Genomic DNA, 24,848 nt, shown 5'->3' on the forward strand with positions numbered 1-24,848 from the left:
AAGAAAGCAATGAGCTCAACCAAAAGAAGAAATGAAAAAGAAACAGGGATCTTGAAAGACCACACTAAAGTCAACTATCATTATGATGAAATTTTGCTCCCGTTCCCTAGTGTCTAATATACAAAATTATAGGGCATGCTGTTTACAACCCCATTCCTAAATACTGGTTTCTCTAGCCTACTTGAACATGAATACAATAAATAATATAAATAATAAAGAATGATCTTCAAGGAAAATTGAACGCGGAAAGGACTGCGAGTAAGTTACAGGCAGTGTTAGTCAGGTATCTGATTCTGGAGCAGTCCGTTTAGCAAAGGGCGCTCCACATCTGTATTCCTTGTCGTCAATCTTTTATACTGATGCCCTATCCTGTGGAGAGAAAATCACGAGAACAACCATATGAATCCTGGTAGATTCATAATTAATCTTCCTAAGACAACACAATTGCACAGACTTATTGCAGAAACAATACCACGAAATATAAAGATACATAGAGGGTTCAGTCTCATTCATCCTCTTAATGGATCTAAAATCAGACAACCATTTATTGCTCACAATCTATATATCCAATAAGAAAAAATCCAATCCTCTTTGATTAGACTGGTGATTACTTGTATGCTCTTCTATTAAACTCAATCCAAAAACTCAGCAGAATATAATTTTAGACTACTAAAAAAGTGTAGCTTGATTAGAGGTTATTAATAATAAAAAAAATCACGTTTCTTTTGAAGAGATAATCTCAGAAAGCTGTGTCCATAACGCGTTCACTTTCTGCAAATTGTGCACACATGGTCAACGATATATTTCGTACAGATAAATTGAGTACAAGATAGCACTCCTGTTTTGTGCTAGGGGATCACTCAAAACAATAAACAGCATAGTAGACATGCCTGCAAACCTTGACAATATAAATATCAGAATAAAATTTGGAAAGATCCACCAAAATAGAACTCAGTTTCATAGGCACCGTGGTAATCCACAATAAAGAAAAACTAACAGTTTTTAGAATATAAACAAATATGATAGACATAAAATATTCAAATTTAGAATTTGAATAAACTGAATAGGAGGTAAAGCATCAGAGACCTTACACTAGTTGACTGAAGCTCTAACGTATTCACATTTTTATTGTCCTGTCCAATTACAGAGTACAATAAGTTCAAAGATAAATTTGTGCAGGTTCAAGTCCAATACACCAAAAGATTGAACAGTTACAAAGATTACCTCAATCAACAAATCTTTTCTCGTTATCAAACCAAGCACACGAGATGGTCGAGGAACAACAAATAAATGCCTTAGACCAAGTTGACGGAAAAGATTGTATACCTGTTTTCATCAGCCAGACATCATGGTCATCTGACAACCAAAATGGATAATGGAAATGAAAAAAGATTATTTAATTCACTTTGGATGACACACCTTTGTCAAAGACATATCTTCTGGTACAATATACGGTGAGGGATTCAAAAATGGAGCAAGATCAATGTACATTTCTAAGTCATCTGAACTTAGATGTATATCATCAATACATATTCCTTTACTAGAAACAGGCTTTGCAAATTCACCAGAATCATGCCTGGAAGTTTAGGAGTCATAAACAGGGTATCATACAGATGTAAAACGCCTAACTGACAAATCACAAGAAACCTTACCTAATTGATCTGGCCCCACCTCGAGAATCCGAAGGTAAAGGGCTATGCTGGAAATCAACCTTTGACTGCAGAATTACCAATAAATGACTGCATAGAATAAAAGCATAAAGAAGCTTGAGTTTTCAAGAGATGCAAGCTTTAACCTCAAGTTGCAACCAAAATGATATCAGAGTATATAAAGTTTCTTATCTCGTTTCTCACCTACGCAGCACTAACCCAATAACAAGTGGTTCTCCACTTCTTGTGTGATCAATCACCTTGCATAGTAATTGTGAAATACAACTTAGAAAATGTAAGGAATAATGCTCAAGTCAAGATTAGTACAAGAGTTATACATACTGGAAAACCGTTGTGTTTATTGCTCCGCAGAATCGAGACCACATCTGAAACCTTAACAACACGGGGGAAAGAGACCACCTTCAATAGACAAATTTAAGCATACATTTAGCGCCCAAAGGAATAGCTACAGTAAACGCATGTGAAACATAGTTTACCGGTGACAGCCTCATTTTTCATAAATGTTAACCAATAAAGGCAACATCACCACCTCAACTAGTCACCCATTGATTTTAGGTTGTATCCACTCTCATAATTTTTAATGCCTATATATTCAATCAGGGTTTTATTTTTGAATTTCCTCCTCCTCTCCCCATCCATCTCCCTCTTTTATGTGCCAATCGAGAAGAAATAAATATTCCAATCTGCCTTTACATAACACAACCTCGGTCTTTGGTTATATTAGAAAGCATCCAGAACAGCCAGTAGTTCAACTAGGCTTTAAACTTGGGTGACCCTAACGTGTTCTACGTTCCAAACTATTTCACCACTGGAAACACTGAAAGAAAAAAATAACATAAATTGGACAACTGCCAACAAGAATTGAGGAGCAATTTGCATTCATCCTTCCGCTCCCACTACTAGAAAACTTCCACCAAAACACAATTTAATTACACAACAACTGTTAATCTATATACAACTTCTTAACTAATACAGCAACACCCCTTATCACACACACTGAATATGCACTTAAATAATTTTGAAATTATATTTACCCTTCCACTCCCACAGGCTTCCTTTGCTGTCATATTCCGCATCTCATATTTAGGCCTTGATTCCAGTAACGGAATGCCCCTCAATTGAGCCTGCTCCTCATAGATACCTTCGTTAAAAGCATCACCAACAGCCTGTAATAGAAAAGCTTAGTGCATTGTCTAGTGATTTTTCTCTATAGCAGGGAGTTTTGACACGCATACCTTTGATATAAGAAGAACAAGCATTATAAGAGGTAAAAATTTTAAGTTATTTGAGATTTCAACCATGATGACACATAGAGACACTGTCATCCGCATTGAGCCTCCAAGAAAAGATGCAGCTCCCAGTAAAGCATACCTGAAGATAAGAAAAATATCAAGTGTAAATTTCTATTAAAATACAACTAAACATGACAGTGTCATAGGACCCACGATGGAAGAATAAAAGGAAATAGGGAAAAATAGATAGAGTTGGTTAATTGTGGTTACAGAATTCAATGGGTTGTTAGGTTCAGTCTCATGCTGTGTCATTGAGAACAGAGCAATAGATCTATTATAAAAAGGGAAATCCTTTGTAAAGGGCAAACCCTTGGAAGAACTCAATAGGTGTCTCTCGTTGCTGATTTAATAAACACTACAGTTGAATGGAATCTGAATATTTTCCACTGTTTTTTTTTTACATGTCTATGTACATGTAGATATGTACAAGTGAGAACTAGACCAATTGAAAATGATAGATCCTATGTGATCCTATAATTTGGGATCAAATCATGTGTCCAAATTGTTGCAACAAGGAAAGCTAAAAATAAGGAGATATTGCTATCAATAAGCCAATAATGAATACATAATTATAATACAATAAAAAAAAAAAATGTAATGGACCCTCCCTAAAATGACCAGGCAAAAAAAGAAAGCAATAGAAGTGGACTGTAAAACAAAACAAGCTCCTCCTTAAAGTAATTTATTTGAGAATTGAACCTTCCACTCCTGGAAATTTATCCTTTGGAACTATATCCAATGTATCAACATGAAAAACCAGGGATATATAGACAGGAGAGAACTAATAAATATAAATGTCAAATATGAAGAGTAAATACTATCCCCCATATATCAAGCGTAAACAAGATACTTGATAATTCATTAGTACAGGATCAACCAAGGCATCAATGTCCAATATGTCGGTCAGCTCTTCAAAGAGAGAATACATTTTCCTTGTAACATCATAAACAAGGAGAACAAGGAGGAGGGGAGCATGTATCTATCACCCAGAAAACGGGATAGAAGATTGATCAATTGATAAAATAGATGTCTTCTAACAATAAAACCAATTCATATGTATAATAACAAAGGAAACTATATCTTTGTAACCATGAATTCAAACAAAAGCAATGAATAAACTCACGTTCCCTCTTCAATGTTCAGCTTTCTGTAATATTTTACAACAAACATGCCAACAAGACGCCCATATGTTGATCCTATCATTATGCCAGGAACAAATTGACCAGCTGGCACAGCAGTACCAAACGTGACCACTGCTAAGGCATAAAACATAACCTGCAAGATAATAGAGATAATAATTACAATATAAACATGTAAAGCATCACAAGTCCAAGTGAGAACTTTTTCCAATATAGGAATATGAAGATAAATCAACTGCAATTCCTGTAGCAAGTTTGATGGACAGGACCTCCACGAGGAGGGAAAACCATCCATTTTTGGTGCATTATAATCAGAAGAAAGCGCATATTTACAAACCTTTTTGGAAAAACCATACCTACATACTAAATATTTTAATTACTTTCCGTTATTGGTTCCTATCAACTTCTACCCACTGTATTCTTACTAGAAACTTACATGCATGGCTACGTAAAGATACTAGAATATCCTAAAGACAAAGTTTGTTATAATTATAACATTGAAAATATCACAGAACTAATGTCTGATGTATGCAAAATCCAAATCAGTAAGCAAGAATGCAATACCAAAAAGGTTAATAAACTTTGGGAACTGTACTCATTTATTGTTTTAGCACTGAACAAATTCCTTATGGCATCATCCTGAAACAAGAGTAGTAAATTAATGTAATGTAATAAGGAAAGAAAACAAAGTAGAAAACCAGTTCATTCAAAACCTGTGTATTGAAGAAAATAGTTGCAAGATCATTGTATTCGTTGTCTTTGCTACAATAAAACTGCAAAACACACGGAATAGAACAGAATCAATATATAAAAGTAATTAAATAAAATGAGGCATCTCAAATGTCGCTAGAAAGGAATTAAATTCAAAAGAATGTCTGTTCTAGCAGCAGAAGGGAAGAGGGGCAAAGACTTTGGAAACAAGCTATATGCCCTCTGTTTGACTTCATGACTTTCACAGTTTCATGCCCCCTTTTTCCAAAGAAATCTCCAGTGACATGCAGATAGAGAAACCTCACTGGGTTTTGAGTCTTTTATTTTTTATTTTGGTTGAGCTCTTCATGTTAACTGCTTTCTTTAGCTTTTTGTCAAAGGACTCTAATTTTCTTTTATCTAATAAATTTGTTCTTTTATATATATATATATATATATATATATATATATATATATATATATATAAAGACTACATGAGATATGATTTATCACAGGAAGAAGCAAAAGCAAAGTGCTTCAGCGGTGTTTTAATCTCTCATTCCCTCCCACTTAGGTAGCACTGAAAACATGTCTGTTTAGTAAGAAGGAAAGAACTGGGTGAGAAATAGATGAGAAATAAAGTGAAAATAAATGTGAAGATAAGGATATAGATAATTAAAATTCAGTAAAAACAAAATAAATATGAAGATAAAGCACATCAAAGAAACACTATAGAACAACGGTCTTACATTTACATAATTCCCATACATTCCAGGAGGTCGAGGACATTCAATACCAGATGCAGGATCAGATTCAGGGCAAGGAGTACATTTTCTTAGAAGTGGCAAGCCAAATGAAATGGCTGATGTTAAAATGGATACAAGGCATGCTTCAATAATCTGCAATTTAGAGGAAAGGGGGAATGAGTGAAAAGAAAATATATGAGAAAAGAAAACGTACCAAAGGAAGAAAAACAAAAATATTATTGAATATTGACTACCCTCTTGATCTTTCTGTATTTTACAAAACCATAGATGATAACAATCAGATCAAATTAACAGCATACCTTGACCCTGTTCCCTTTCATGTGAAGATGATTTCGTCGCCAAGTGGTAATATAAAGAGTAAGCTGGTTGAATAAAGCTCCTACAAATTATTGACACTATATTAACAAAATCGAACAAGATCCAAGTAAAACCCGCAGTACAGATGAAGCCCAAAATAAAGGCAAAAATTACTACCTAGTAGACCTCCAATAACTCCAATAACAGCCATTGGAAATAACTCTGCAAAGGAATAATCCTCTTGGCCACTGAAAACAAAATCAGTCAAAAAGAGGAAGGAAAAAAACAACTATCTGACTATTCAACTGACAGTGAAAAAGGTGATAGCTTAGATCTTAACTCTGATATATCCCATATTATAAACCCACCGGACCCAAAATGTCCACATTTTCCACTCTTACACCACCCCATTGCAGCTCGAACCACAACAGCCACAACGGCAGAAGTGAAGAAGACACGCCACATGAGTTGACTCCTCCACCTACAACAGCACATGAACAAATTATTAGGTATAAAAGCAATAAACAAATATAAGAACAGACAATACTGTCCTTACTGCACATATCTCTAAGTAAACCGAATCTTTGATCAAGAATTAAAAATCCATACCAAGATGTAACCTCTTCCAAAGCAAACAACACACCACCAACTGGGGCTCTAAATGCAGCAGCAACTCCAGCAGCACATCCACAGGTTACCTTTAAAGATATCAATGAAATAATAAGTGAGCATTTCTTCTTTCACATTTAGGATTGGAGCAGATTATATGAACTGGAGATCATTGTGTTTTTGGTTAAGGTGTGGGTAATCATGGAATACTATTTACAAACAGTACGTTATATGCTTTAATTGGACAAAATTTATAAAAAGTAGACTAAAAGGAACAAAGTGGTTTACAAGATCACGGCGATCCCGGTCACTTCTGAACACTTGCAACCACCTCGAATTTATATGATACTTAGTGGATCCACCCTGTTTAAGGACATCAAAGGTTATCTCATTCAGTTTCTTGCTTGCAAGCATATGCATAAACACACAATAAAAATCACACAAAATTATGAAGTCAAATAACAAACAAATTGACAATTCAAAATATCTGGGTTAGAAAATATCTTTATTTCAATTTTAAAATAAAACTTGATTATACGAATCTAGATTTCACCTTTTTTTTCTCTATATTTTGATCAAGAGTTTAAAAAGTCCTATATAAAGGTTCATTTTTTGACAAACTGCCCAAAGTAAAAAATTGAAACTCGGAGGAGTTTGTCTTAGAACATACAAAAGACACAGCCAACTGTCATTTAGGTTCAGAGTTGTGGCTCTTCTCCCTTTCCGACCCACTAGCAAGAGCAAGCAGAGCTTGAGTGGAACAGAATCTGTAGATCTAGGTAGAGTACTGCCTGATTTGCTAGTCTCATGGCCAAATTATTTGCATTTTTGTTTGCAAAATTTGTCACTCCGACCACAATGACCAAGTGCAAAGTGATGGCCTTTGGATGACAACACATAACCAGCTGTAGTAGAATAGGATGATTTTCCACAAGATGTGATTAAACAATTTGCACAATTCAGGTTCCAAACTGATATAACCAACTATTTACATCGCAAGCTGAAGAATCACAACTTATCATGAATCTCTTATGAGACTAATAACTATGTTACCGATATAGGAAGATTTAAGCTTCTTCATGTGTTCAGAGAGTTCAGACACAAATAAGATGGACCAATCATTAAATCAGGACTAGAATCAGGCCAGCCTGATCACTACTTCCAAGCTGGCATTGGGCTAGCCTGATGATTTTTGGACTAAAACTAGACTAGTCCAATCACTAATTTCTTGCTGAAGTTGACCCACCCTGACACGTTCATTATTTTATAAGAGAAAGGAATAGCCATGGCTATGGTAATGCACGGAGGACTTGATTGGAAAATGCTTAGTACGAAGCAAATATATTTAAATGATTGAATATAACATACACTTCAGGTCGTATTGATATCACATTTTAGTCTCATAACTATGTAGATTAAAATAGAGTATTGATAAAGAGATATTTGTAAGGTCTCATGCATCTATTCACTGAATGGACAGCATTTAACACACTGTATAGATACTAGCACATCTGAGTAGTCAGTACTTACTTGTCCAAGCAAAGAAGCAATACAAGCACCAGTATGAACAAGAGGACCTTCTTTACCCAAAGCAAGGCCTCCACCCACTGAACCAATGCTTCCAAATATCTGTGGCACATAATTAGAACTCACAAATTAGACAGACAAACATTCCTTAAGGACTCCCTCAACCCCTCCAAAAAAAAAAAACATGAAGAGGTAATCCATCACACCTTTCCAACTAAAGTTCTGAAAAGAAGGATACCGTGAGTATCAACTCCTGAACAATAATGAGAATTAGCACTATAAGTGTACAGGAGAATCTTACAGGATCAACATCCAACTCAAATTTTAAAACCTCAGGAGAGTTTATCTCACCGTTTAAGTAACCCTTGATTTCAGGAATACCAGATCCAGCAGCTGCTGGTGCAAATTGAGTGACAATATATACTGAAGAATACACCAAAGCCAAGTTGAACAGAACATATACAAAGAATCCAGCAATATATGACTTCTGAATTATATCAAATGTTGCTGAAAACTTCCAGCCAGCAAAATTTTCAACAGCAATATTGATGAAAACAGCAGCAAGTCCTGTACCTGCAAGGAATAAAAAGGAAAGTATGTATAAAGAAATTTCTGAAATTGCTACAAGGGTGGTATGGAGATAAATGCAAGGGGAGAACCAGACTAAAGGCGTGTTCAATAAGATTGGAAAATTCAACACCAAAAGTCACCAAATTCTTAGTGGTGAAAATTTAGTCTTATAGCTGCTAAGGGAAACTAGTCGCAATAAACAATTTAAATCATTGTCTGCGAAAGAGTTCTAGGACCTCTTCCGTCAGACATTTTCACAGCTGAAAATTTTCAGCACCTAGTAAGTAGCTATGATGCTCTGACACGCTATGAGGCAGTGTCCATATCTGATACATTCGGATATCAACACTTGTACAACATACTGTGTCCAATTTGAAAGACATTTTTTGTCTTTGATATAGTTTTGACATGACTCCAACACAATGTTAATAATCACAAATCTAATGATTTTCTAAAAAATCCATAAACTTGTAAATTTATTACAGAAGTTTCTATTATGATAATTAAAATAAGGATCAAATCTTATATGATCACTATTTTTCGTTTTTTGAATATTATATATATAGATTAGATTCATTTTTGTCTTAGTTGACAATATATTAATTAACAGTTTCAAACTAGTTGACAATATATTAATTAACAGTTTCAAATTGATATGTATATGCACGCCGAGCCATGTATGATCACTACTTTCCCGTGTCCTATATGATCACTACTTTATTTGTGTCCTTATAAGTAGAGCTTTTAAACAAGTTCAAACTCAGACTTCGAGTTCACATCTTAGCTTACAACCTAAATGAGCTACAATTTTATAACACTTCCGCTAATGCTTGCCTGCAAATTAAATAGTTCGCTACTCAGAAAAAAAAAACTAAAGCACCGTACAAATGCCAATGAGCAAGGCGAAGAACCATTTCACCACAAGCAAATAGCTCACATACAGCTTCCCTCGCTGCGCCTAAACATCAAAAAGCACAGCAGACTATCATTTCATAATGAAGAAGCATTATAATTAAGAAGATCAATCGATCAGAATAATAGTTAAAAGAGAAGAGTAAAACCTGCTCCTCGCGGTAAGCAAAATTCTCTATAACTTCATAGTCAAGGCTCTCAACACCGCCTCCGTCGTTCTTCTTGATGAGGCCAACGGCGTCGTCGAGCAGTTGCGATTCATCAGAATTAGGAATCCGCGACCAAACGAGCCTCGCCGTTTCGATGCCGCTCTGCAAATGATTCGCCAGCATCGTCGGTCGATCGGAACCGAAACTCAAAACCTAGAAAACAATTCCAAAACCCGCGCGTGGTTTTGCTCTGATATATGTTACGGTAGATTCAGTCGCGCATCGGTAGCGGATCAGCAATTCATGGAGTGTGAAGCAGCAGTGTCGTAGGCCACTCTCTTTCTTCACTGCTGTTCCGTCGTTTTCCCTTTCAAAGTTGCGTTCGTTCGTTATTGTCCTCACTTTGTATTTTGGTGTACCCGATTTCTTAAGTTAGAGGGGCAAGCAAACAAAAAGGTAATGACCAAAAAAAATAAGAGACACTGAATAATTTTCCAATACGGATACGCCTACGTTACGGAGCTTTGAGTTCGTCGTTGAGAACACAGATACGCGCTATGAACGGTTGGTAGTTTTCGTATTCTGAGGGGCGCTGTACATAATCACGTGCTTGATGCGGAGTTCTGAAACAGTAAAGGAGTAGAGTCCTCTTCTGTTGACAGATTCAGGTTTTATTATTCTATTAATTAATTAAGTAAGTAAGTAATTAATTAGTTGGGCTGTGATTAAATTTAAAATAGATGCAACTTTTACGTGCTGCTGGTGGTGGACTTTAGTGCGTGGTTCACAGCCTGGAAATTTTTTTCTTCCTCGTACGACAGACAAGCAAATCTCAAACGATAAAATTTTTTACCTCTTTCGATAAAAATTAGAATTAGTCTCTCTTTCAAATTTTAACTAAATTTAGTCCTCTAATTTCATAACTGTGTAAATCTAGTCCTTTCAAACAATTTTTGTTAAGTTTATTTAACGTTTCAAACGCATTTTATATTAGTATTTGAGATGTTTAGATCGTTTGACATATTTTTTATTTAATATTAGTCAAGAAACTATCATGAAATACATTTGAAACGTCAAATAAACTTAACAAAATTTGGTTAAAAAGACTAAATTCACTCAATTTTAATATTTATAAAGATAAGAAATGTTGAAATTTTTAAAATGTGTAGATTCATTAAAAAAACATATGTTAAACGTCAAAATATTACTCTCAAAATCATTCCATCAAATATGAAAAACAGTGATAGCCTTTCTGACATAAGTTGTTAATACATTTTCTGTTATTAGATAAAATTAATGTAAATTACTTTAAATAGCAAAAGAAAGAAAAACACACATAAATTTCACTCCACAATAAAAAAAAATGTGTTAAAAATATATATCAATATATATTATTGGATAGTAGATATAAATGAAAATGTTAAAAATAGATTAAAATCACTGGTCCGTAAATTGCAGATTCATGGTTCAACTATGAATGAGTTTTTCATCTTCTTTTTTCTTTTGAAATGGGTGCAATTTTTTATTTGATTTTATTAAAATCAATATATTTAAATAAAATATACAAATGAATAAATTATGTTTAAGGAATAGTTCTGCTTTCTAAACATGATTTTAACTGATGAGAAAGAAGTTGTGTTTTGAAATTATAACTTTTAATTTCTTTTCTATTCGCAAAAATCAGGTTTCAAACAAATGATTTGAATTTTTTGTTAGTTTCTTTAATTATATAGAAGTGGAACATAATATATACAACTTCTTTCTTCAATTTTCATACATTTTTTGTATTTTTTTATCTCATGTTTTTGAAATTGTATTCTTAATGCCCAATTTTTTTTTAACACTTCACTTTTATTGCTTCTTTCTTGTTTCATTTTTTTTTCTGTTTTTAAAATTTTGGTATAAACTTGTTATTTTATTTTAAATTGATTTTTAATAATTTGATTGATAAATTTGACTTTTTTTTTATTTTTACATGCCATTTTTTTATTTAAAATTATCTTTTTAACAATTCGACTAATTGATTAAAAGTTATTTTTTATTTTGATCTTTTTAAAACTAATTTGATTATTAAAAGTATAGATATAAATTTCATTTATTAGAATATATATATATATATATATATATATATATATATATATATATATATATGAGTATTTTAGAAAAGTAGAAAATATTTTAATATTTAAAATTTAATTAATTAATGAAATTATTAAAAATATTTCAAATAAAAATATATTTATAAAAATAAATTGAAAAAAAGAAAAGCAAAATGGAACTCGTCCAGGAAAAATACAACTTCCTTAAAATTTAAAAACAAAAAACAAAAAACTTAAATCGTAGACGTTAATTATCAGTTTTGTAAAACGTAATAGTAGCTTTCAAAATACGACTTTCCTCTTGAAATTGTCCTTCAGCAATATGATTATCTCATTTTTGTAAATTTTTTCAAATTGATTCATTTTGGTTAATATGAACTAAAATTTCACTAGTTTTGGTCAGGATAAAAGTTTAATTTAAGAATTTTGGTATGCATGATTGCAAACAGTGCAGTGACATTTACCACTAACTTGGTATATACATGACGTGAGATCACAGGCTATCGACAAATCAACTAAATGAATACAAAGGATTCACCACATATTCATGTTGAACATAAACAGTAGAGACAATCTATGATGGTTTCCTTCAGAGCCATTTTTTAAAACACCAAACATCACCATACTCTACTCTGTACCTGGAAGCCACTATAACCATCTCCTTTATAAATTTAAACCAGTTCCATTAGTTGCTGCGAGATATCTGCACAAAAGTTAAAAACAGTATTAACTAAAAAGCATGCCTAATCATAACTTCTCCCAGAATTTTTTGACAAAATGATTTGGCATGCATGTTAACATTTAGATGCGTAAGTGGTCCTAGCACTAGCACTTTATTCCATTTAATAACTACCGTTGAATCTGGGAAATTTCTGTCATAATTTCTTAAGAAATCAAAACAGTATAAATTAACGATGTTTAAGAGAAAAGGGAGAGAGAGGGAAGGAAGGGGGAAGTGGTTGCAGAGTACCCCGTATAATGGATGGTGTTGCCCCAAACTCCTGCCAGATATTGTGATTAGCAGTAAGATCAATTTTCAGAAACTTTGAAGCAAGATACGCAGCTCCAGCAGCAATATGGTAGGGTTTATACTGAAGCCATAGAGAGCTCTGAAGACTGCAAAACAACATTTTTCAGATTCAGAAAATCACATTAGACGCGTGCGTTCTGCAAGCATCTCTTAACATACATTCAGAGATATGCAAATCGTAAACTATCACAAGCAACAAGAACAGAAGATTCTTGTAAAACTTCACACATGTTTTCACCATATCTGAGATCATGCCAACTATTTAAATAAGAAACAAAAGCTAGATAAGACGTACAAAATTGAACATTGATTCCAACTGCAAAACACAAATTTACTTACTTTTCCTTACCAACAAGGCAGCAACTCACGAAGAATATTATTCCAAGAATCTCTGCACAATTGCTGATAGAGTACCAAACTATAGCATTATCTTATACTCATTTAGAGAATTATTCAGATTTCCAGGCCAAACATGCTGTAGGGGCTTTAAACTCCAGAAATCTATGTAATTAAAATCAGAATGCATACACAGGGTGCTGCACGTTGCAAACAATTGAATCTTTCAAAGCTAATGCCAATGCAACATCTTCTGCTCTACATTTGGATCGGGACAGCCTTGCTAATATGGGAATCAGAATGCTTGTGATGAATGCATCCTATTCTGCACTACTGATTAACTCACTAAATCCTCTACCACTGTCCATATTGCAGGTGCAAATTGTAAGTTTAAGCAACATTACACAATTCAGAACATCAAAAAATGGAAGGAGAATTTGATTTATCCTTTCCCAACCGAAAGCAAAGTAGACTAGAAAAATCTTCATGATAATTTTAGTGCAAACCTGCAGCTAATCATGGATAAATAAGTCTACCTCTGAATAATCTCAAGATAGAAATTAATATAAAAAGATAAAATCCAACTCTGGAATGGAACCTTCCTTGAAAACATAAGTCACTAGGTTCACAAAGTCCAACACTAATCTACCAATGCTCCAATGAGCATGTCAAATTCAAAGAACTAAAGCTTCAATGTACATTAAAATCAGCAAGATGTGAAACAGCGTGAACAATGAAAGAAGAACGGGACAACATCTTCAAAACAAACTCCAAATCTACAAATGTGAATCGTGAATTGTGGAAGTTAAAGTTTTTTCTTTTTCTTTACCGGTAAAGTTACCCTCGTTTCCAAACCCATCAAACCAATCTTATATCTTCCATGTGTTAGTTGGGGGAGTTGAATGCAACCTTTTTTCCACATTCCCTTCCAAGTTTACTACTAAGCCAACCTTATATCTTCATGGAAGTTAAAGTAAAAAATAAAACTTAAATACGATAAGTTGGCTGCAACATACATTTCCAGATTTATAAGGAAATGGACAACTCGTTGTGAAAATTACATGTAGTTCATGAAAAATTAGTGTTGGAATAGGAGGATGGTTTTCGAAAGCCATGGCTAAGGATCCAAGAACTCTCGAAATCATATTAAGGGATGAATAGAGAAAATAGAGAAAGGGAAATTTTGTATTGATTATACTGAATTTGTAGAAGTGATGAGCTTATGCTTACAGCAACTATATACAGCCTGCAGAAGTTCATCTAACTCACCAAATCAGTTATAACAACAACCTGACAAATTTCGTTAATTATAGTGTTAGGAATTTAGGCTTATTGAAACCAAAGGTAATATGTATACGTATAACCTAACAGCTCTCCAATTAAGGTTTTCAACATAAATACTTTCTTCAGCAGCCCAGGTTCATCTAAAGAAAGATTTAATCAAAACCATGGGCATACTTCCTGCCGCAGCCTAGGTTCATCTAAAGTAAGATTTAATCAAAACCATGGACAACAATTGCCCAACTATTGAAAGTTGATCCCACGATAACTATAAACTAAAAGCATATTGCTCAAAGAAGGTGAAATTATAGGTTCTGGGTGACAAGATTCTATTGTTTTGTTACTATTCCTATTGATTTCTATAATAACCGGCAACCGTTTCCCATGTACTATTGCAAACGATGGCCAGTTACACCTTCAAATGCGCATTACCATGAAATCTTAATGACTAGTCTTAATGTCAAAAGACAGTGAGATTACAAGTTTTGATCAGATAGAAAATCCAAAAGCCGACATTAACAAGAATAGGGTATCAAAGTGTGCTAAAAAAAAGTCAGGTCTAAATCAAAAATGAAAATCTCAAATGTTTCGACATATATTATCCAAACGTAAAACACCCATGAGAAGGAAATAATCCGAGTGAGTAACCAAAAATTCAAAGTGGCTAGAAAAGTGAAGGGGATTGAATTGAGACACCTTGCACAAACTCAAGGATGAGCCCTCCAAAATAATAAAGGAAACAGTTTAAAACAAGAGGATTTTATCAGCATATTCAAACTCAAAAAAGAGTTTCGTAAAAATCAACTAATCATCTAATAAAGCAGGTTGAAAGAAATAAACAAAAAACTAAGACAGAGGAGGAAACATAGAAGGCAACCCAGTACATGAGACTCCCATAGTAGGGGCTTGGGAAGGGTATATACATGGAACATTACTCCCGTAAAGGGGTGACAATCTCCAAGGTAACATTTTGAAAAATTATAGGCTTTCATTTTTTTTTTTCTGCTTGTTATATTTAAAGTGCAAAGATAATCTATTTGACCTCATTAAAAATATATTATTTTCTCATAAAAAAAAATGGTAAACTTATTTGGCTGAAGTTATCAGAATAAATAACCCACAAAGCATGGAGGGTTTGTCAGAAAATCAGGGTCAGAGGAATAGTATTAGCTATCTTGGGCTGCCAAAAGAAAAGTTTCTTAAAACTTATTTGGATAAAATTATCCGTAAGCATTTTTGAAAGAAGAAAACAAAAGGGAAAAAAAAAAAACTTCTCTGTAATTAGTTTATGTAGAAGATAAAAATAGATTTTTGGAGAAACTAACATGAGAGAAGTTTTACAAGTAACATGCATAAACAAATTCTAACATATAATGTTTATGGTGAATTAATTTAATTTTCTTTCCAATTATATTTTCTAAGAAGTACTTAAACAAAAGGTTATCCAAATTCGCGCTTAGGGTATAGCACTTCATTAGATTATCAGCAGTTCACTTTCAGATGTCAAACAAATGCTCCATGAACATTAAGCAGCATATCAAACCACCAGCAAAAAATGGCATACGGGCTAGCATGATAATAATGTGAAGATCCTGCACTATATGCATACCAAAAGAATCAATACCCCATGAAAGATTTATTGCAAAGAGCAGTTGCTCTAAAGAAAAATATTAAGAAGAGAGACACCAAGGCTACTAGTTCTCTAGACCTCAAGAAAATATGCATTATGTTTTTCAGGGCAATTGCTGTTACATTATACGAACCAAGTCAAACCAATAAAAATGGTGTCTAAAGAGGACATCAGGTTGAAACAATACATACACATGCAAACCAAAACAGACTGAAGGGAATGGAGGTTTATACGTATTTGATGGGTTATCTGCACCCAAAATCTAGCAAGTCTATTAGGCTTAAGGCTTAAAAAGGAGAGGAAATACAGTGCTGGAGAGTAGTTTGTTTCTGAAGAGAATTGATGTATAAGGGGAATCACATAGGATCGTGTCATCTGTATTTGTGGCTTACAACTTGGGTTATGTATGAAGTTTCTCCATATCACGGAACTCTTTATTTTCCCTAATTTCTCTTTTCTTTTCATCAATAAAATATATTCTCCCAGCTGAACAGCATCTGATCCTATAATTTGATGTTTTCATTAAGATGCAGCTGTGAGGAAGAATCCATTGTGTGCAAACTTGTATGGCTTCTCAGTGAATTGACACTTTAGACACTCATGTGGCAACTGTTCAATCCATTCTCAATCAGGAGGAAGTACTAGTGCATAATCATTATTTGACACGGACGGGAACATAAGGTACAGCTGAATGATCACTCAGCTGAGCTGGTTTCCTTGCTGACCAGCATTGAGGATATTAGGAAGTCCTCTGGCTTGACATTTCAAGGTGTCACAAGGATTACAGTGCCAAAAGAAGAATTTGTATTCCTCATCAGTCAGCTCAGGTGTCATCAATGATTGCTCCAAATACCTGTTGTCTTTTGGTAAGTTGAACTTCCACCCTCCTGTACAGAAATGTATTTTCTTGTGCAAGAGACACCACAAAAGCTGTGACTACAACTGGCAAAAAAATGGATGGAGAGATTGAGGGAATGTCATGGCTTTGTTCAAGCTGATGATGAGGCAGAACAAGAATTGGACAGGGAAAGGCTCAAATGAGCTCCTTTTGACTAATATGGTAATCATCATACAGGGAACCTGTTCTTGAAATCAAAGGTATTTTTCCAGGAGGGAACAGGGAATATGCGTGGACAAGTTTGAGATGCTTGCCGCTCAAATAAATGACATTTGAATTTGATTGTGGGCTTGGGCATAGATAACTCATTAGTAACAGTACATACTTGGTTCACAAAATGAGTAGACAAGCAAACATACTGCTGCGATTGCAGGAAGTATAAGACCCAACAAATATGAAAACTCACCCTTTGCTGATCAAGTTCAATGCCAGATTCACCAAAATAGTCTTTGATGGGCCTAATTTGTCAAGGATAGATGTAAGAGGTGCATATGGATGCTGCACATTGAGTTCAAAATTTAGAGTAGTAAGCAGCAACAGCTCAGCCTCAAGCACCCGATCATGATACTTTTCAAACCAATCCTGAAAAACAAATCAAGTCAACATTAGTGAAAATTAAGCTTAAACTTGTTCCAAAGAAGAACCTGCTCAAGATTCTTTGGTAATGGAGATTATTTTAGAAGCCTCCAAGAAAAATGTTGACTGACTTGAAGTAACATGCTGCTGAAATGACACACTGTGCCTCTAAAATTTTATTGAAGATCAGCAATCATATCCATGAGTAACAGACGTAAATTATACATCCACATGAAATTGATAAAGGTTGTAATTTTTTTTCCTTGTCTCATACCAGCATGTTACCAAAAAAAGTGACAAAATGTGCATATTTTGAAGTCTACTTACAAGAGGAAGCAGATAACACAGCAAAGTAAAATCCTTTTTATATAAGATTTCACTGGATGCTCGCAAGACACTATTCAAAGGGCATGGTGTATCCTCTGACTTTCCAGCAAGAAAAAGGGCAGCAGTAGAAATTAACTGTGGCAGAGCACAATCAAAAATTAATCAAACCACATGTTGACCATAGAGTCGCAACTTGGAAAAACAAATGTCAGTGCATATTTGTTTAGATAAAATAAATCATATAAGATATTTCATGGAAATTATCCCATCAGAATATTTTCTGTCTGAACCTTTTTTTCAATTTATAATAGTGTCTTCTGCTGTATAATTTTTGACAAAAAAAAATATTACTCATTCTATCAAAGAAGTCTTATACTACTAATGACAGTTGGCAAAAAAAAATATTGTAAGAAATAAAGCAGGTATTCAAAGCTAGAGGGTAATTAGACTAACAAATCTGTCATGGCAAGCATGAGATCTTCGAACAAAAAAACGGTGGCACAGAACCATGGCTGTCCCGATGGTAGTTTGAGGCCTGCAAAGGAACATATCAAAATTTACACAGGTATAAGACAAACTATTAATTTTTAACCGCAGGTAACAATATCATAAACATATATCCAGTAATTTTATGATGTTAATTGTTTTAAAAACAACACCAAGCATGCGACCTGCAATGTGAATCTTACAAGTTAAGCCACATCCCGAGATTTTGAATGAAGGCACAGTAGGAGTAGCGCAAGTGTGTCTCGTGAAGTACATCAATACCATCTTTTCTTGATGGAGAACATTTATCAATCTCATCCCTTGACATAAACACCGGCTCTTTATCTTCAAATATAGAACAATCAAGCTTGCATACCGGTGATATCGAGGCATCAACATTGGATCTTGAAGGAGGTTCTTGAAAGTTAACGGAGGTAGTGGGGATATTGCTGTGGACAGTGGATGGAAGATAGTGTTTCTGGTTGTTTTCCCAACTAGGAGTTGAATGTTTTCTCCTTTTCAAAGATGAAGGCACAGCATCGTGCTGAACATAGTTGCCGTAATCAAAATTGTGAACATTAGCATAGAAATCATGTTCTGCCCAGTAGTGATTACGAATATCATAATTCCCATGATGATAGTTGATCCTGCTTCGCTTCCGGTTGCCATTGTTGTTGTTTCCATCAAAGGTGGGACAATGACCACCATGTTGATATCCTTGTGCTTGCAGATTCCTTCCAAAAGACATAATTCCTGCAAAACCACAATAATCACCTGTTTATTGATGAAGACTTGTTTTATTTTCCAAATCTTTTCATATTTCTTATATTCTACAATAAGCGACCTCTGCAATCAAATTCGTATGTCATAATGCCACCAACGAAATTTCAACAATTTAGAGTCCAGACCGAAAACAAAAAATTCAGAGACTGAACATCCAATATGTCTTCCCAATCTTATATCACAAAACTCAGAACATGAAATTCCTGAATGAAAGCATCAAATGGCACAGAGGACCAAAAACTGTGGAATTAGACGGTGGAAATATCATCACCGTTCACATCTTGTGGAATGTAAGGGAAAAAAACGATGGAAAAAATCCAAGATGATAAATGAGAATGGGTGAAGATGTACCTGAATGAGCCGAAGAACAAATCTGATAATATTACTACGAAATAAACGTTTGGATATTGGAATTGGAATGAAAATTCAGAGATTCAGAGTCATAAGAGAGATTGAACAAAGAACAGCTTGCGCTGCGCCTCTTAACAATTTGAAGATGAAGACGAAGGGCAACTCGAATAAAAAACAAGTTAACTTCCAATTTAGTTCAGGAAGGCATGCAATGTTAGTTTTTTTTAGTTAATTACTATTTTTTTTTTTACTTCTGGAATATTGGAAGTAATTAATCGTAATGTTCCCAACAAAATTACTTATTTTTAAATTAATTTTGTATATTGATGTTAATATTTTTTAGTTGATATATGGAATAATTATAGGATGAGTAAAAACAGGGGTAGAATTCTAATAAAAAAATTAGAATTTTATAAGACTTGAAACTAAGATTTGGAAAGAAAAATTATAATTTTTATTCTAACTTGGTAAAAGATGTTTGTTTTAATATGAAAGTTCATTCAAATTCAAATTTAAATACAAATTAAAATAAGATTAATTTAAAAAACAAACAAAATTACTTCTTTTTAAAAATAAAATAAAATAACTGAATAGTTAAAAAGAAACCAAGTGAATCAAAATTATTGACAATTGTTGAAGATTTAAGATTAAAAAGTTTATTAATGAACTTGCATGGTAATTTCAATCAAATCCTAACATAATTTTCAATTATTTCAAATATTTTAGTATTTTGTTAACAAATATTAACGAATTTACAGTTGAAGGAGTAGGAATATTCATGACTTTACCTGATTGGATTCAAGGAAGAATCTCTGCCAACAAAGTTGCCCTTTCCCTTTCATTGATAGGTAATAGGATTTGGATTTACTTTAACAGAAATAAAAATAAATATTAGGAAAATAATAAGCGATATATTTTTCTAAATTAATAATAAGACAAACAATATTTTCTTGTGGATAAGGCCTCTTAAACTAGAAAAAATGGAATCCTGATGTTTAGCATTTTAAAAAATATAGCTGATTAAATTAACAAAAAACATTATAATCCATAATAATAAAAATGACAAAATGTAAGCATAAGTTGACGCCCAGAATAATTAATTAATTTGGACTTAGCACCTCTTATAATATAATAGTATTATTAAAACTATAAAAGTTGAACGAAAGAATATTATGATAATATAAGTATAAATTTTGTATAGCAAAAATTTATTTAATTAAAAAAATTAAAATCACGTGTTTAAAAAAATAAAAACATCTTTGTCTAAAAAACGAATATTATTAAAGATATATTATTATTATTATAAAATTAAATATAAATCATTTTTAAATTTTTACTGTAAATAGTTTTTATTTATTTTGTTCGTAATTTTTTAGTTAAAATAATAGTTAAATTAAAAAATAAAATTGATAAAAATAATTATTTTAATAAAAATATTCACAAAATAAAATTGAAAAATAAATATTTTGACACAGAAAATCCCATAAGGTATAGATAATACGCAAAAAATTTTAAAATTAAAAATACTTTTACCTTCAAAACACTTCAGAGGAAGAAAAATATATAGTATTTTATATGAAATTTAAAAACGGTATTGAATTTTATCTAAAATATATTTCACAGGACGAAAAGATAAAATATAAATTATTTTAATTTAAACTCATATTTAAGTAAAAGTAGTATTTATTTTATGGACTACAAATGTATAAATTATGTCATTATAAAAGATAAAATAAATAAATAATTTTATTGTATAAGTTATATTTTAGGTCGTTTAGGCTATGATATAAAATTGTATTTCATGTTGAAAAATATTTAAAAATATGAAAAAGAAAATGAGGTGACAAAAGGAAGACAAAATGAAGTTGTAATTGTTTAGATGGATTTTGTTAACCAACTTGTGAGTAGTATAAGAATTACACTTTTAAATGAAAGATGAGATTTGGAAAAAATTAAATAAAAAATAAAAGATTAAATACGTTTATGATTTTTAAACTGTAAATTAAAATAAAATTTAATTTCTTTCAAATTTTAGATTAATTTGGTTTCCGTTTTTGGAAATGAGTAAATTTATTTATGATTTTTAAAATGTAAATTAAAATAAAATTTAATTTCTTCTAAATTTTAGATTAATTTGGTTTCCGTTTTTGGAAATGAGTAAATTTATTTATTTTAACAAAATTTTGTTATATTTTAAACGTGTTTCTCAATTAATATTAAAATACAAAAATGTGTAAAATTGTGTAAAATGGTACAAACAAATCATATGATATCATCACATTTAAAACATAAATTAAACTTAATAAAATTATGTTAAAATACCTAAATTCACTAATTTATAAAGTTACATACTAAAATGGATAAAAATTTCAAACACATACTAAATTCAATTTTCATTAAAAACTAAGGAACAAAAAATATATTTAATTTTTGAATTAAATACCAAAATTAAAAAATATAAATTAATATTAATTACTTAAGATTATGTATATGCCATTGGAAAACAATATAACATACAATGAAAAATAAAATTTAATATTTGAAAATGTTTTGATTTTGTCTATCAGAATGTGGTTTAAGCTTTATAATTATTCAAACAAAGTGATATATTGATATTTGGGTTAGACCATTATATTAAATTTCTTTATAAAGATATATGTATGCAAAATAAGAAGTTAGAGGTAGCTATATGGTTTGTGAGAGTGGTAGATCCTAAACAAATATTTATGTAAAAACTGAGTACTAAAAATCTGAGAGATTGCAAGGCTACTGTTTCTTATAGTTATAAACTTTGTGGATCCATAAAAAAGAGTTTAGCAGACTTCAAAATCCATTTAATACAAAACCCTAATTTCAAATATTTTTTTTTAAGTTATGATTTTATATTAAAAAAATAATAATTTATTATAGAAAAATTATTTATAGGTATGGTTAATGTGGTGTTTGTTGGGATCACAACCAGAATAGTTTTATTTTATAATGACTGTGGTTGTCTTGTGAAGAAAGCATCGAAGGCAGAGTCATGCCACCAGTAATGGCACGAATCCTGCTCTGAATGCATATGCCTCCATCGCCATGGATTGAGATTCGATTTAAAATCAACTGACAACAGTGACAAGAAACTGCAATGGGTCCAACGTTTACAAAACCAAACCAACTATGTTGTTCTGCAGGATCAGGAAAATTTTAATTACTACAATGCTACAAAATTTATTGTTTTTTCCGCTAAAATCTTTCGCAAACACAGTCACACGCAAAACCAATTTGATCATTGGCCTTCAGATCTGCAACGAAAAAACTGACCCTACTAGTCTACTGCATGTTTCACTGTGTACAACCAGGTGAATCTAGAATCATCTTCACACTCTTTGTTACCTCTAATTACATCTTTAATCTTAACTTTGTTAATTAATTTCTAATTATCATGATTAAAATGAGGTATTAAAGTTATATTTTATCTGAATGAATAAGTGGGAGTCAGAGTTTGAGTAATTAATATAGTTATACAAGTTGTTGACTTAATCAAGAAAGGTACATAAAAAAAAAAGAAAAACAACTGAAAGGGACAATTAAAAAGAAATGAGTCCCAAAACTAATTTTAGTTTCTACAAATTTTAAAATTTTAATTTCTAAAAACATTAACTTTTATTTCATGTCTTTAGAATGAATTTGTTTTACAAGGGAGATTAACATGAAAATACATTTCTATAGTGTTTCCAAAGTTATATACTTGGTGGTGGATAATTCTTAGAAGATAATCAATTTTTATTTTTTAAAAGATAAATAACAAATTTTGCTTATGGTTATATATATAAGAGATGGTAAGTCATATTGGTGAAGAAATCTTATGCTTTATAATGATTATATTTACTTTCCATTTTTTTATATAAATTTATTTGTGTCTCTCAATATTTCTGGTTACAGGCAAAACTAAAACTTTCCCAATCCTACGTCAAAACCACGAAAAAACACTTGTATAAACTTGCATACATGTTTTGTACTGAATATATTAGGATCCTCCTGATACGTTTAAGCAGATTTACAAGAAAAGAATTCAATAAATCTACCTATTCATAAAGTATATATATATTTTACTTAATTTACTGTTTAAATAAATTCAACCAAATTATAAAAAAAATTGAAGAACATAATTGTTTAGTTCAGTGGATTAACTATATTTTATTTCAATTGAATATATTAGGGTAATGCTTTATCAAATAAAACCTCTCATCTCCCAAATTCTATGCATCTTCTCACAACATGAATTTAGATACAATACTTTTAAATGATACCCAAATGTTTAGAAAGTAATTAAATTATACTATTGCTCCGAATTACTAATGTATTCATCTGATCCATGTTAGAAAATGAAAGCGAAAGTTAAAAGTGAATAAACACATTATAAAAGCAAACTCATATGTATTATGAATAAAACAGAAATAATATTCATATCACGCAACCAGTACATATATGGCATATATCATCCCAGGAAGGTATCCCAGCAGCGTCAGCACCAGATCTATCCAGAACTCAATCTGCATTGTCCCCAGAAACAAAAAATTACATAAATCAATTCAATCAAACAACAAAAATATATATATAAAAAAAACATAGAAACATAGAGAATGGAACAACTAATGATAAAGAAGGAATTAGAAACAAAGAGAGAGTGAATACACCACAGCCATAACGGAGGAAAACACCAAGAGGAGGTATAAGGATTGCTAATATCACTTCAATAAAAGTCTCAGAACCCATGATCACCACTTTAATTCTCTCTTCTTCAACTTTCTTGCTAACAGTGAGAAGAGGAAATTCAATCAGATCTGTGTTGTTGAAGAAAATAAGAACGGTTACGGTGGAGATCACAGTGGCAGAATTGTAGCACATAAAATGACACGTGTGTTGGAGAAGTAACAGGTGTTTATATTTCCATTAGTTAGTACAATGAAAAATTACATCAAAACACTATATATTATAATACTGTATACATTAATATATAATTGTCTGGTATCTTATATTTTTCATATTGAGTTGAATATGATCACGAAGTAGATATTTAGTAAATATTATTAAAATTAGAATTTTGGTTCAATTATTGAAAATGTACAACTTTATTAATTGAACTATTAATGCAGAAATATTTTTTAGAAAAAGTGATAAATATTGGGAGCATAGTAGTAAGTGTGAAGAAGAGAAAAAAAAAAAAAAGGCCCCATGTGTTTGGTCATCCTGGTTTATCGCCTGAAGCACGTGACACGTACAATGAGAAAAGTCACAACACATGAGAAGGCGAACTTAGGATTTAAAAACGTTTCACAAACTCTACCTCTCCCATGTGAGTTAGTCCGCGGGCCTTTATTACCTTGCTAAAGAAGCGGCATTTGTTTGTCAAATCTACATGAAAAATCAACCAATCTTGTCTTATA

General features: G+C 32.1%; 3 protein-coding genes across 4 annotated transcripts; all 3 read right to left on the reverse strand.

Annotated features, from left to right (window-relative positions):
• Positions 1 to 32: 32 nt before the first annotated feature.
• LOC114173818 (chloride channel protein CLC-d) lies at positions 33 to 10,224 on the reverse strand. The gene is made up of 23 exons (XM_028058443.1): positions 9,623 to 10,224; positions 9,447 to 9,519; positions 8,343 to 8,564; positions 8,198 to 8,244; positions 7,995 to 8,093; positions 6,753 to 6,827; positions 6,465 to 6,553; positions 6,196 to 6,336; positions 6,033 to 6,103; positions 5,858 to 5,937; positions 5,541 to 5,690; positions 4,815 to 4,874; positions 4,666 to 4,740; positions 4,086 to 4,237; positions 2,906 to 3,041; positions 2,705 to 2,836; positions 1,992 to 2,069; positions 1,854 to 1,909; positions 1,653 to 1,739; positions 1,420 to 1,576; positions 1,225 to 1,326; positions 1,087 to 1,133; positions 33 to 369 (listed from the first exon to the last, which is right to left on the reverse strand). Exons 1-23 carry the CDS (start codon positions 9,803 to 9,805, stop codon positions 276 to 278), a joined length of 2,406 nt encoding a protein of 801 aa, XP_027914244.1. The 5' UTR covers positions 9,806 to 10,224; the 3' UTR covers positions 33 to 275.
• Positions 10,225 to 12,222: 1,998 nt separating this feature from the next.
• LOC114174673 (cyclin-T1-4-like) lies at positions 12,223 to 19,597 on the reverse strand. Of its 2 annotated transcripts, none has more exons than XM_028059499.1 (7): positions 19,420 to 19,597; positions 18,489 to 19,038; positions 18,253 to 18,334; positions 17,800 to 17,934; positions 17,303 to 17,478; positions 12,692 to 12,837; positions 12,223 to 12,424 (listed from the first exon to the last, which is right to left on the reverse strand). In XM_028059499.1, exons 2-7 carry the CDS (start codon positions 19,031 to 19,033, stop codon positions 12,393 to 12,395), a joined length of 1,116 nt encoding a protein of 371 aa, XP_027915300.1. In that variant the 5' UTR covers positions 19,034 to 19,038; positions 19,420 to 19,597; the 3' UTR covers positions 12,223 to 12,392. The 2 variants fall into 2 exon arrangements, 1 of the variants encoding a protein (XP_027915300.1); XR_003602696.1 differs by lacking the exon at positions 12,223 to 12,424 and adding an exon at positions 13,091 to 13,447 and having other exon boundaries at positions 12,729 to 12,837.
• A 4,190-nt stretch (positions 19,598 to 23,787) lies between these two features.
• LOC114173772 (low temperature-induced protein lt101.2) lies at positions 23,788 to 24,288 on the reverse strand. The gene is made up of 2 exons (XM_028058361.1): positions 24,097 to 24,288; positions 23,788 to 23,954 (listed from the first exon to the last, which is right to left on the reverse strand). The coding sequence occupies exons 1-2, from the start codon at positions 24,175 to 24,177 to the stop codon at positions 23,871 to 23,873; spliced, it is 165 nt and encodes a 54-aa protein (XP_027914162.1). The 5' UTR covers positions 24,178 to 24,288; the 3' UTR covers positions 23,788 to 23,870.
• Between the last annotated feature and the right edge of the window lie 560 nt (positions 24,289 to 24,848).

Source organism: Vigna unguiculata, chromosome 2 (genome assembly GCF_004118075.2).
Source record: "Vigna unguiculata cultivar IT97K-499-35 chromosome 2, ASM411807v1, whole genome shotgun sequence".
NCBI lineage: Eukaryota > Viridiplantae > Streptophyta > Magnoliopsida > Fabales > Fabaceae > Vigna > Vigna unguiculata.

Bases quoted from the DNA above. Each gene is read 5' to 3' on its own strand.
- LOC114173818 (XM_028058443.1), bottom strand. From the start codon at position 9,805: ATGCTGGCGAATCATTTGCAGAGCGGCATCGAAACGGCGAGGCTCGTT. The intron at 6,554-6,752 runs GTAAACCACTTT...ATATCTTTAAAG, and splicing joins ACCGGGATCGCCGTGATCTT to GTAACCTGTGGATGTGCTGC. The intron at 4,741-4,814 runs GTTTTGAATGAA...CTCTTGTTTCAG, and splicing joins CTATTTTCTTCAATACACAG to GATGATGCCATAAGGAATTT.
- LOC114174673 (XM_028059499.1), bottom strand. From the start codon at position 19,033: ATGTCTTTTGGAAGGAATCTGCAAGCACAAGGATATCAACATGGTGGT. The intron at 17,935-18,252 runs GTTAGTCTAATT...GCTCTGCCACAG, and splicing joins ATGCTTGCCATGACAGATTT to TTAATTTCTACTGCTGCCCT. The intron at 12,425-12,691 runs GTACTCTGCAAC...ACTTTTGTGCAG, and splicing joins AACACCATCCATTATACGGG to ATATCTCGCAGCAACTAATG.
- LOC114173772 (XM_028058361.1), bottom strand. From the start codon at position 24,177: ATGGGTTCTGAGACTTTTATTGAAGTGATATTAGCAATCCTTATACCT. The intron at 23,955-24,096 runs GTATTCACTCTC...GGGACAATGCAG, and splicing joins TCCTCCGTTATGGCTGTGGT to ATTGAGTTCTGGATAGATCT.